Source organism: Plecotus auritus (genome assembly GCF_963455305.1).
Source record: "Plecotus auritus genome assembly, chromosome: 2".
Lineage (NCBI taxonomy): Eukaryota > Metazoa > Chordata > Mammalia > Chiroptera > Vespertilionidae > Plecotus > Plecotus auritus.
This window is the reverse complement of record NC_137771.1, coordinates 81,983,617-81,996,333: the sequence shown is the minus strand read 5'-3', so window position 1 is coordinate 81,996,333 and position 12,717 is coordinate 81,983,617. Positions and strand designations below refer to the sequence as shown.

The window sequence follows — 12,717 nt, the reverse complement described above, 5'->3', positions numbered from 1 at the left end:
CCCATATTAATGAATCATTTATCATTATTTTTTTAGATATAGAAGATACTTCTATTAACTGAAAACTAGCCTGAGCTTCTACAATGGATAACTGTTGTGATGCCAACATATTCTGGATTGGCCTGAGCTACTGAATCAGAAAATTTCTAAAGTACTACATCAACAACAAAAAGTTACTGGATATGTCCTTGATTGGACATGGCAGTAAAAATAAATAAATAAAAGCTTTAAAATAGCCACAGTTTAAATTTGCATGACTGGTACTATGCTCTTTAAAGAACAACATTTAGTACTGGGGAAAGGCTGTTATTTGAGACAAAAATCAGTTTTAACTCAAGAGGTATAGCTGTTTTACAAAGTGCAAATAAGCAATCCTTATAATATACCTAGAATGGGGCATTTAGTCACTTGATATTCCATATTCTGTAGGTCACGGTTTAGGACACACAGATTCAAAGTTTTATTTAAGATCAGAAACTTGTTAAGCCACAAAAATTTTATTGCAGAAAGGGAGCTCAGAGAATTAATAAGTCTACCTCATCATTTTGAAGAGAAAAAGGGAATTTTTAAAAATTTCCCAGTCAGGGTAACTACGCAGGAAGGCCAAATTAGACTTAAGCAAACAGGTCTCCCCACTCTAATGGTTTCCACGAGGCCCCGAGGCCACCCCAAAGTTGATAGCCAAGTGAGAAACTGAACTGGGATGAGAATATAGACAGTCCAATTCCCTCCTCCACCCACAAGGAAAAGTCTTGTGGAAAAGACTGTCCCTAGAGTTTCACTCCTACTCTCCCTCAGGCCTTGGGAACTCTGGCCTGAGATAAGGAAAGCAGTGTCTAACAAAGCTATTCCTCCCTTAAGGCCTGATAGCCCAAGAATGTTCTTTTTAGCTTCCAGAAAAGTCTTTGCCTGACTGCCATGAAACCAAAAGGAAAGAGAGATAGAAGGTGAATCATTCTTGGGATGGACTGGGCTTACGCCCAGACTCCACGAGAAGTGTCCCCTTCCTCTCTTGACAGCGACAGTGTTCCCTCTCATGTGACAGTGAGGGAGCCCCAATGTAATGGTCTGATTTCTCCCAGTCCCTAATTCATACCAGAGAATAAACTGGGGACTTGAGGAAGCACATGCATTCCTTCAGGACACTGGGGACAATTTCCTAATCTTAAAAGTTATTTTCAAGGAGTACTCCGGTAATATGAAGGTCAATTCCTAGAGGTTTTTATCTTTTAATTTTTAAAAATGAAAACACTAGATTTAGTAAGTGGAAAATTAATGGACAAAAATGATCATGACAACTTTTAATTTTTTAAAAATAATAAAGCTTTTAAAGAACTGATTATTTATGCCAGTATATGGGGGCAATTTTATGTTAATAAAAGTGGATCAGGCCAGGCAGCAATGACAAATATCCAACATAATTTGGACCAAATATAAAACAAAACATGCCTAAAGTAAATGAATACTGTAGCATTAAAATGTATATTTATAAATAAAATAATTATTAATCAACACTAAGCCAATATTGTATTTTAAATCTAGAAAAAGGGCAATGGGTGGAAATATGAGGGCAGGGACAAATAGATGGTTAAAGCAAGGAATTCTGTTGTATTCCCAAAGAGGTGTCTCCATCACAGATGACGGATTTCCATAATTCTGCATTAATCAATCTTCGTTAAGTACTGTTTCAAACCTGTTGGTCTTACCTGGTAACTGTCCAGCCCTCTTTGGAGCTTGGTGGACCGGGCAGTCACACAGCCAATAGATACTGACAGGATGGCTTCAACCATAAGTGGCAGTGTCCCTGAATGCTGTACAGGTTTTACTGTGACTTGCACTCTCCGGGAATGACCCTGTGGAGGTGAGGGTGCCATGAGGGAGTGATGTGGAAATGGGTGCCAGGAATGGGAATGGGGAGTGAAGAGGGAAGAGGATAAAGAAGGGAAACAAATTAGGGAACAAAGAGTCAAATAATGCAAAAATTCCAGAGACTGTGTGTTAGAGTGGGACAAAGAAACCATGAGACAAAAACAAACCGAATACCTGTCTGAGCTGAAAGATGCCTCCAGTGTTGACGTCTTTCGCCTGGTGAAGCTCCACTGCAGCATACTCCCCTAACTCGTTCAGTTCTAATATGGAGATCCACATTTCTATTCTGCGAGTCACTTCATTCCACCTGCAGAACGCATTTCAACATACAGCACTCTCATTGCCCAGGGACACTATTAGGAATAAGCCACTGTTCACTGACCACTTACTATGTGTTAGGCACTGTGCTATGGATGTTGTGTAGACTATTTTCTATTAACTCTCAAGAACTTTGGTGTACGTTCTTTATATTTTATTAAGGTATAACTTACATTTAGTGACATGTCCAGATCTCAAGCACAGAGTTTGATGCGTTTTGACAAATGCATACATCTGTGTAAGCTATCCCACCGTTAACCTCAGAAAGTTGTTCTTGCCCCTTCCCATTCACCCCACAACTACCCCTCCCTGCAGCAGCCATGTAAGCTCATAGATTAGTTTTGCCTTTTCTAGAACTTCATGTAAATGGAATCATATAGTAGTATATACTCTTTTAGGTTTGCTTATTTGGTTCTGCATGTTTTTGAGATTCAGTTAAGTGGATAGCAATAGTCTTTTTAAAATTTCTGAGTACTATTCTATTATATGAATACTACTACAATTTGTTTATCTATTTTCACATTGAAGGACACTTGGATTATTTGCAGTTTAGGATATTATAGAGTTGCCATAAACATTTGTGTGTAAAAATCTGCTTGTTTTCATATTTTTGGGTAAATACCGAGGAGTGGCATTGCTGGGTCACAGAACAGGCAAATGATTAACTTTACAAGAAGATATTCTCCTGTTTTCTTCTATAAGCTTTACAGTTTTATATTTACGGTGATATAGTTTTGTGTATGGTGTGAAGTAAAAATTGAAGTTGTTTTTTTCCATATTGGTATGCAATTTTTCAGTCTTGTTTGTTAAAAAGATTTTCCTTTCCCCATTGAATTTCTTTTTTACCCAGTAGTTCCTTTGATCATTCTCGTTTCACAAATGTGGAAACAGGCTCAGAGAATCCATTTTCTTAACTATTGTCCAAGTGCTACTAGTACTCTTGGCCCTGTGTCTGAACCTCACAGGAAAGTACGAACCTGTCATGCAGCGTTCTTGTCTTAGCATGAAGAGAATCCACCTCCCAGATGGAGCTACCATTTCCAGCACACCGGTGGCCCCACACTTCAATGGCCAGTGCGCCATCTGAAATGAACTCCAGGAATTCCTCGGTTACATTCACCACATAGTCCTGGCATAAGAGGGAGGAAAGACAGAGCGACAAAAATTACACATAAAGAAATCTGTGACATTTTCCTTTTTACCTTTTAGCTGTATATAGTTCACTTTGGAGTATATTAGCTAGATCCTAACCTTAAAAACCATCTCTACTGTTTTATAGAACACCATCAAGAAAAAAAGAATATAAAATCTGAAAGTGACATTATGAGGTAATTTAACCCCACCCCTTTCTTTTATAAATGAAGATAATGAAGAATGCTACTTGTTCCATGTCATACTGCTTGTTAGTTACAGAGCTGACTGACTCTACGTTCCCTCAGTCCTGGTTCATTATTTATAGCTCCCCAGCCGCTCTGATGTTCAGCTGGCATAGACCAGTAAGCACATCAAAAGAAAAACATTTGATTGCTCCTTGCTTTGGTGTAGAAGACTAATAACAGAATGTAATTTTACATCATCATTGTCATGATTCTGAGCTCTTGCTCCTAGACTCTCCCACCCCAATTCCTCATTTAAAATACAAACAGATGACTGAGGAAACAAATCCTAACTGACTGAGTAGTAGGGAACAATGTCAATTTTCTTTCCATTCGCGACTCAGAGGGTGAAGACAACTCTGTGACTAACTTCTGGCAAGAGCTATCCAACCTCACACTATTTAACTTCTTATTTATTTCCTTTAGAGACAGAGCAAGCATTTTAGAAGAAAAATAAGCTTAATGACCAATTAGTACAATCTACACACTTTAAAGATTAAATAAACCCCAAGGGCATATAATGAGTCCAGGGGCCCTGAGACCAATATTTATTATATCAGCTGTTAACTAGAATGCACTTGAAATTCAGATTTTATCATCCTGCTAAATAGCAGCTTTGTAGATCCAAAGAAACACAGGGAATACAGAAACAAAAATGATTAATGAAAAATTTCAGAAACAGATTGGTGAGAACAGGTAATAAATGTGAGTTATTTTCAGAAAAAGAAAGACTTGATAGTCTTTACATATGTGAAGTTTTATAAATGGTGATATGGATTTGTTTTCTAATTGTAGAACTAGAAGGAATAGGCACAGTTTACAAAAAAATAAATAAAATAAAAGGTCTTGAGTACCTATTTAGGATTGTCCAAGGAAAAACAAAATTACACAGAAAATAGTCTGTCTGTCAAAAATGACTTGTTGGCATTCCAGTGTGAAAACCAGAAGGGCAGCTAATGTCCCAAAGTAGGTCTATGCAATATTCCCCCAAAATTTGCTTTTCCCATTTTATATTTTCTTTCAAAACTCATATGGTAGCCCTAACTGGTTTGGCTTAGTGGACAGAGTGTTGGCCCTGTGGACTGAAGGGACCCAAGTTCTAGTCTGGTCAAGGGCATGTGCCTTGTTTGCAGGCTTGATCCCCAGTAGGGGGCGTGCAGGAGGCAGCTGATCAATGTTTCGCTCTCATGGATGTTTCTATCTCTCTCCCTTCCTCTCTGGAAAATCAATAAAAACATATATAATAATAAAAGCGTAATATGCTAATTAGACTGGACAGCTGAACAAGCTTCCTGACATCCTTCCGGACGAAGCTGAGGCTGCGAGGGCCGAGGCAAGCCATCGCGCTGTGAGGGCCAAGCCCCTTGCATGAATTTCGTGCATCGGGCCTCTAGTATTAAAATAAAATAAAATAAAAGACGTACTGCTTAAAAAAAACAAAACCAAAAAAACTCAAGGAAAAAAACAAACCTCATATGATACATTAGAATGCTATGCTTAGAATTCTATACTATATTCAAAAGAATGAAAATATCTACAGCAACTTACATGTTAAGATGTCCACATATATCAAAGTAACAAGATACAATTTTGCAATATGTATAATGTAATCACATTTTTGTAAAAAAGTGTTTTAAGAAGTTGTGTGCATGACATTAAGAGTGTGTATCTATGCCCATTCATATGTATGAGCATATGTTTACCGCACATATAAATGTTGGGGAATACAGAAAATAGTTTATCAATATATGTAGCAAACTGTCATTGGTCATCACACCTCTGGGGAGTACGATATCAAGTACAGGTTTTTCAGATTTTATTTCAAATACTTTTAAATTTTTTGAAATTATATTGAAGTACACTTTGAGGTTATAAAGCCCAATAAACATATTATGTCTATAAAACATTCTTATGGGGGAAATTTCTAAAGTACAAGTAGACTTTTAAACTACACCCAGATTTGTTGCCTCCCACATAACTCATTTCATACCTTACAATGAGAGAAGGTCACACTATACTGGGCATCCTTGGACTGTGGGGAAGGTACTTCTGGGTCCACTACTGGGGCAGCCACTGTGGACTCACACTGGTCCCAGAATGTGTATTGACAGAAGACAAAATTTGAGAGGTTTAAGGGCAACCCAGTTGCTTCTTTAATTTTTACCTGAAGAGACAGATTTTTTAAAATGCAACTATAACTTTCTTAAAGAAAACATTAAACTATGGATTCTTATTTCAACTTCCCCAAATTTAAGATTAAGCGATGAAATAATCAGTCATCCACCTGACATCTGAAAATATTTGGCACCGCTTCATTAGGGTTCTATCTGTAATGAAATCTGTACCGTAGTTCTGTAACTAGCATATAAACTTGGCAACAAATACATACAATGCTCTAAAATTTTCCTAGTAATTGAGTTTCTGATATAGATACAACCTTTCTAGAAAAGTATGATTCAACAAACAACACACTCCTTGCATGCCAAATACACAGCCCTTTGAAATACCACACACAGGTCATCAGAGAGCGTGCTATACTTCTGAAAAAAGAACTGTTCATCATTGTATTTATTGCCAGAAAGTTTAACTTCTACTATGCTCTGTGAAAAACTCATAAAATTTTCTATAAAATTGTTTTGAATTAAGAAGTCATTTTTCTGAGCCTCCCAGCACTGTCCTCTCACCCTGCATGTCAGTTTTTTGACTCGGTGAATGACTTCCCCACTGCTGTCTACGACTTCAAGACTCCCACTCTCACTGGAGTTCTCTGAGGAGTCGTCTTCCACCACGCGCTCGGGGACAGTCCCTGTGACGCGCATCACTTCCACGTGGAGACGCCCTGCAACCTGGGTCAAGGGACCAGAGGACGCGGGGTTAAAAGGCATCGTGGACAACACAGACAGAGACAGAAAGCATTCTACAATATCCCCAATGAGCAGCTGCACAACTATCACTTGGCCATCTCTAGCAAGGAGGAGCTCAGCACTCCTGGAGCCAGTCCTTTCCATGCTTGCCCCTCCAATCATCCTGCCTGACTCTGAGCCAAATTTACCTGCCTGTAACTTGCCTTCTGGAGTCATCTTCATTCTTACCCTTCTTGTACAGGATAGCCCACACACAGCTTAAAGACTACTATCATATTCTACCTGGAGTCACCTATTTTCCACGTGTGTATATATTCGTTCACTTATTCATGCTATCAAATACCTGACCTCTTGAGAATACCAAAATAAAGACACAGACTCTGCTGTCAGGGCACTCAGTCAAGTGGGGAAAGACAAGAGAAGTACAAGCCCCGTAACAACCGTGTAGACTAGCTGCTACAACAGAGATGATGTACTGGTTGTTATGGAATAAATTTATCACCTCAACAACTATTTGCCAAGAACTGACACCGTGCCAGGAACTGCGCTAAGTGTTGTATTGACAATAGTGAAACAAACAGACGTGGTCACTGGGTTCAGGGAGTTCCTATTCTCCCGGGACTAGAGGATGGGCTGTCATTCCCACTGGAGCTGAGGGGTGAGACCTACTTCAGGAGAAACAGCACACACACAGCCAGGGAGTTAGAACGAAACAGTTCCTTTAAATGGTTTTTCCAAAAAAGGGCTTAAAATGTCCTCACTATCCTGGTGGTTCTCAGAATAGGTGCTAGTTTAATAGTATGTCTCTTAAAGTTGTTGCAGAGAAACAAATCAAAATTGTTGAATTTGCATTCCCAGAGTTGTAATTGGCCAAGTTATCTTTTATACAACAGTGTAAGGTTGTAATCACTGCAGTTGTGAAGGTGACACATGTTCTGGCAGAGCCACTGTCATCTTAAATAGTGAGCTTGTTTTTAAACGTAGCTCAGACCCCATTTCCACAGCAATGTGCACTGGCGCCAGGGACCTGGGAGACAGTGGCTGACGGTATTTGACAAGGAAGACAAATAGGAGGAAGTAGTAAGGGGGAGGGAGCGAATAAGAGAAATCAGAAGACAGTGATTCTTAAGCTTTTTTTAATGCTTTTTGAGAATCTAATACATTTTTAATATAATTTCAGGGGATTCATGGAACTCTAAAACCCTCCATGGACCCTAGCTTAAGAACCCTGACTTAGCCACTGGATCCCTTTGCCACAGGAGTTGTGCCCATTTTTAACATGAGAAAAAGCAACTCCAGCCCACTGGTCTTCCAAAGCAGAATGTTCATAGGGGGTGGGGGGCGGGTAGGGGGTGTTAAAGCATGTAGAAGGCAGGCTGTGTACTTGCACACCACAACTGGGAATATAGGGTTGATTTTCCAGGTTTGCTTTAGGCAGAATGGCATCCTATTTTAACTAAGCCTGCTCTAAATAATCACAAAAAATAACCTTGCATGTTATTGAAGGACAAACTAGGAAATAAGGATATGATTAAATTTAAAATTAAAACATCAGTTGATGGAATGGAAAAAATAAAAAAGTCTTAACTTGGAACATTTTCTGAAATGTCTTAGGCCTACATAAGGCCATGTATCTAAATAAACTGAAATATGAGAGTTTAAAAGGGGGTAACAATCCTGCCTGTTTTTTCTCGGTGGTTAGAGCATCAGACTGAGGACCAAAGGGTCCAGGTTCGATTCCTGGTCAAGGGCCCAGGTCAGGGTGTGTGCAGGAGGGAAGTGATGGATCTCTTTCTCTCTCTCTCTGCCCCTCTCCCCTTTCCCACTCTCTCTAAAAATCAATGGGAAAAATATCTTTGGGTGAGGATTAATCAAAAAATAATAAATAATAAAAGGGGGTAACAATGGGATAATGAAGCTTGTTTCCTTTGAATATTTTGTGTTTCAAATCTTGTAAAGACCACGTAGAGGCCAGGAGGGAACTAGAGTGTATCACAGAGGTAAGAGATTAAAAGAAATGAATGCAGGGCACAGAGCAGATTCTGGTTTTCAAAGATTTCTAATTTGATTAAAACAAAAAACTTACGAAACAAAAATATAAAATGTGTTATAATATTCTTAAAACCATGACTTAAGGTTGATAGTTTCTATTGATATTAGTAGAGAAAAAAGAATGAGGATTGTGACTCTTTTGCCTAGTTTCTGAATCAACCTTAAGAACTTAAATAGAAAACAAAACAAAAACTTGAAACACCATCATTTTCTCTGACGCTGGCTTATCCTTACCTCCCCCTGCTGGCTGATGATAGGGACTGCATACTGAAGTTTCACATCACAATATAGACACTCTAAAAACACATTAGCCACACCGATGAGGTTGTGATTCTCTTGGGCTTCATAGAAGGGGTCACCTCGTTTCCCATAAAGTCTCTTTGCCTGAATGATAGGAGAGGCAGGTAGGCAGCAGAGAAGGAAATAACACAACAAAATGAAATAAAATGATTTAAAACTAGCATTAACAGTTTTTAAAAAGCATTTATTCAAACAAATTTAAAAAGTAAAATTAGAATCACATCACAAGTAAAACAAAATTAGCACATTGTTAGTTGGGGAACTAAGTGCTATCTGTGTAGAAGAGGATCCTTCTTCAGTTACTGCCTCATCTTCCCTATCACACCCCACTTGCAGCCTGCTTCATTTCACTCCATGTGCTTTGCCTCATTTCCTTCACCGAATCTTCTTTTTGATTAATAATGCCCCAAAAGTGAAATTATGCTCTCTAAAATTATTCATAGTAATCTACCCAGCCATGATCACAGCTCGGGGAGCACGAACATATGCTAATGAATATAAAATCCACACAGACTCCATCCAGCTGACTTCTCACAACACTGACGCAGCAACACAAATTCTGTTCCACTTTATTTCACTTAAAATGTAGCAAAAATGCAGTCAAGTAAGAATACACTGTTTTCTCTTCATTTGGTTCTATCTGTGTAGGGATCATATGTTATGTTACTGACCCAACTGAGCATTCCTTTCAAGGTCACTTTTACTTTCCTTTCTTAATCTAAATGTCCAGAGCACCACTACAATGATTGTCAGGTGTGTGCACATGAGTGTGCGTGTCTGTGTTCTGACAATTAAATCATTTATACTTTCTGCTTCTAACATGACCAAGTCTCCTTTACATTTTATCTTTTTTACCTCGGGAACTTTTTCCTTCCATTCTTGATAAAGGTCTCTCATATCAATTAATCTATTCTCCAGCTTCTCAATAGTCCAAACTTGCGTGCCTTTTCCTTTCCTCCTCACTTGAATAGCTGGCTCACTCACTATTGCTCCTCTCTGCAGAACGAAGAAAAGCAAAACAAACAAAACAAACTTGTTATAACTTTTTTGATTATTAAAGCAATACACATTATTGTAAAGCAGCAAGCTTAAGAAATATAATATATACAAAAGACGAAATTCTACCACCTACAGAATATTTTGGTTTATTTTCCATCTTTTATGTAAATCAAGGCACACACTTCATTTTTATCAAAAGCAGAACCAAACAAAATATAAATTTTCTATTCCAATTCTCTCTCTACAGTTTTCATATTATGGTCATCTTCTTGTGTTCACTATTCCATGAATTTATAGATAGCACAGCTACACATTATCTGGATGGACTACTTATTTGACTATTCTACGTTCAATATTATGGCTGTCTCAAATTTTTGCTATTATAAAGGACACTATGATAAGCATCCTTATACAAAAAGCATGTTTACATTTTAAGTTTACTTCTATGACTATGGACTGAAAACACATTTCTCAAAGGAGAAGAACTTGGTCAAATGACCACAACCCAGCAAGACTGATGAGACACTCTCTCACTCATTTCTGGCTTGAGAATGAATGGATGAAAAACTATTCTTTTTCAAAGTTTCTCCTTAAAGAGAAAATTTTTCAAGTTGAACTGATGGGAAACATCCAAATGGTTGCAGAGTGCTCTGTGAATGTAAAGACAGCATACCAGTCTTCCTTTCTTATTCTGAAACTTAAAATGTAGTAAAAATGCAGCCAAGTAAGAATACACTGTGTTCTATGCAACAAAATATACACCTAACCCTCATTTCAGAAGGGGGCATTTATACAAAAGAGACCAGCAGGTGGGATTACTTATACATATTTTTAGTTTTAAAGAAAGCATTTAAATTAGCAAACCCTTCAGGCCACCCAAATTCTCATATTCTGATCATAACATATCTAAGGGCATATATACAGGTGAAGGTCCGTAGCAGAAGTTTCAAGAAGAATGAAAACTCTGGCTCACTTGAGGATCTCCTTGGGGAGGTTATCTTGGAGGTCAGGTTTACAGTCCATCTTACAGGATTCACTAATGCACACCTTGTTCTCATTCTCACCTTTCTATTAGCACTGAGGTTTGTAGCAGGGATCTGCAGAGTCACCTGGTAGTCAGTGAGTTTGCTCATTTCCTCGGCTAAGAAGTTTGCCTCCCTCACCAAGGTGTTAGCCTTAACTAGCTGCTCCCGTAGTTTTGCCAGGCTCTGCCGGAAGAGTTCATCCCTGTAGTTAGCAGAAAAGGAAATAAGAAAATGGAATAGCAAAGGAAACAGCAATCGGTTTCTAAGTGAGTCCCCTTTTCTCCTCTCAGGGGTCATCTTCCCTAGATGTGGCTCAAGTTAATCATCTCTTTGCTAGAGAGAGATGCAGCGTGACTGCAAGAGTCAGAGTAGGACATCTGAAGTCAGATTGCTCTGGCTTTTATCTCATTGGCCCAACTTTACTGGCTAAACGGCTGGCAGGGTCATTTAACCTCCCCGTCTCCGTTTCCTCATGTGTGAGATGGGGAGTGAAAATGGTAAAATACAGCAGCAGACGTAAAGATTAGATAAATATAGGTAAAGCATTTAGTGACCGGCACATGATAAATGATCAGTAAATGTCCGATGCTGCTTTATTCCTATTAATTATTATTATAACACAGGACTTTATTAATGGGTCTATAGACACACCAGGCTTTTTCAAATTCTGGGCTTTTCATTTAGATGGGTGATTGAGATAGAATATTTAAACTGATTCCCTGATCTACAAGACAGAGATAGTAATTCCTATGGCATAGAGCTGTTAGGAGCATTAAATAAAATTAGACCATGTTTAGATGTGGTAAGAACACAGAAGTTAGCAATATTTTATTGCCCTTATTGTTGTTGTTGCTATTAGTATCACTACCATTTCTTCCACCAGTACCTCAGTTTTTTTAAAAAAATACATTTTTATTGATTTCAGAAAGGAAGGGAGAGGGAGAGTTAGAAACACCAATGATGATAGAGAATCATTGATTGGCTGCCTCCTGCACACCCGCTACTGGAGATCGAGCCTGCAACCGGGGCATGTGCCCTTGACTGGAATCGAACCTGGGACCCTTGAGTCCACAGGCCGATGCTCTATCCACTGAGTCAAACCGGCTAGGGCTACCTCAGTTCTGATATAAATGCTTTAAAGTCATTGCTTCTCAGCTTTTTGGTTAAGATAAATGTTTTAAAGTCATAATAAAAAAAAATCACATTTAAGAGATTTCTTAACACTAAATTATATTTAAATAGAATCTAAAGTAAGAGAAATAAAAAATAAGGAGAAAGGCTTTTTTGCTAAGAATTATTCAAATGGAGTGAAAATTTCTACCTCCATTTTAATACCTAACTGTCTAAAGCCTTCAAACTTGGGACCATTTTTACTGAAGGTAAGGGGGTGGTGGTGTGTCTTTAACAACTAACTACAAACATACCTAGGATGGACAATATCCTTGGAAAGGAAAGCCAATTGCTAACAATCCAGATATGGGACTAAGATTTCCCTCTGTGCTAGGTCTGTCCCCATTTACATGTTTCACAATCCTCCCCCAAAGCTCCACGGCCCTGAGCCTTGACACTGGTTGACCGGGTTCCATTCTTACCTCTCCTCTGCCCACTGGGTCACCTTCTGCTGAGCGGTCTGGCTGTAGGCCAGGCGGCCAGGGCCGCTGCTCTGGGGCTGCCTCTCCGGGGAGAGCTGCTGGCGGAGCTGCTCCAGCTCCCGCTCATACATGAGCCGCTGCTCCTCAAGCGCACTCCGCTTCTCTTCCAGGTATTGTTTCTCCAGGACCTGCACCACATTTTGAACTGGGTCTGGTGAGCCAAGGGACAAGGCAAGGTGTCTTCAGTGGGGGCTAAGACAGGTGCCTGCCTGTGCTGCTTCAGCAAGAACCATCCACTTCCTCCCCCAGAATCTGACCTTTC

General features: G+C 39.1%; 1 protein-coding gene across 5 annotated transcripts in view; it reads right to left on the bottom strand.

The window, feature by feature from the left end:
• KIF13A (kinesin family member 13A) overlaps window positions 1-12,717 on the bottom strand; it is a 217,167-nt gene that overhangs the window by 28,325 nt on the left and 176,125 nt on the right. For all 5 annotated transcript variants that reach the window (XM_080658276.1, XM_080658277.1, XM_080658279.1 and 2 more), the window contains 9 exons: window positions 12,396-12,606; window positions 10,843-11,005; window positions 9,635-9,775; window positions 8,714-8,863; window positions 6,248-6,409; window positions 5,554-5,727; window positions 3,165-3,316; window positions 2,044-2,176; window positions 1,707-1,853 (listed from right to left, as the gene is read on the bottom strand). In XM_080658276.1, the coding sequence (XP_080514402.1) occupies window positions 1,707-1,853; window positions 2,044-2,176; window positions 3,165-3,316; window positions 5,554-5,727; window positions 6,248-6,409; window positions 8,714-8,863; window positions 9,635-9,775; window positions 10,843-11,005; window positions 12,396-12,606 (1,433 nt within the window). The remainder of the gene's footprint in view (window positions 1-1,706; window positions 1,854-2,043; window positions 2,177-3,164; window positions 3,317-5,553; window positions 5,728-6,247; window positions 6,410-8,713; window positions 8,864-9,634; window positions 9,776-10,842; window positions 11,006-12,395; window positions 12,607-12,717) is intronic.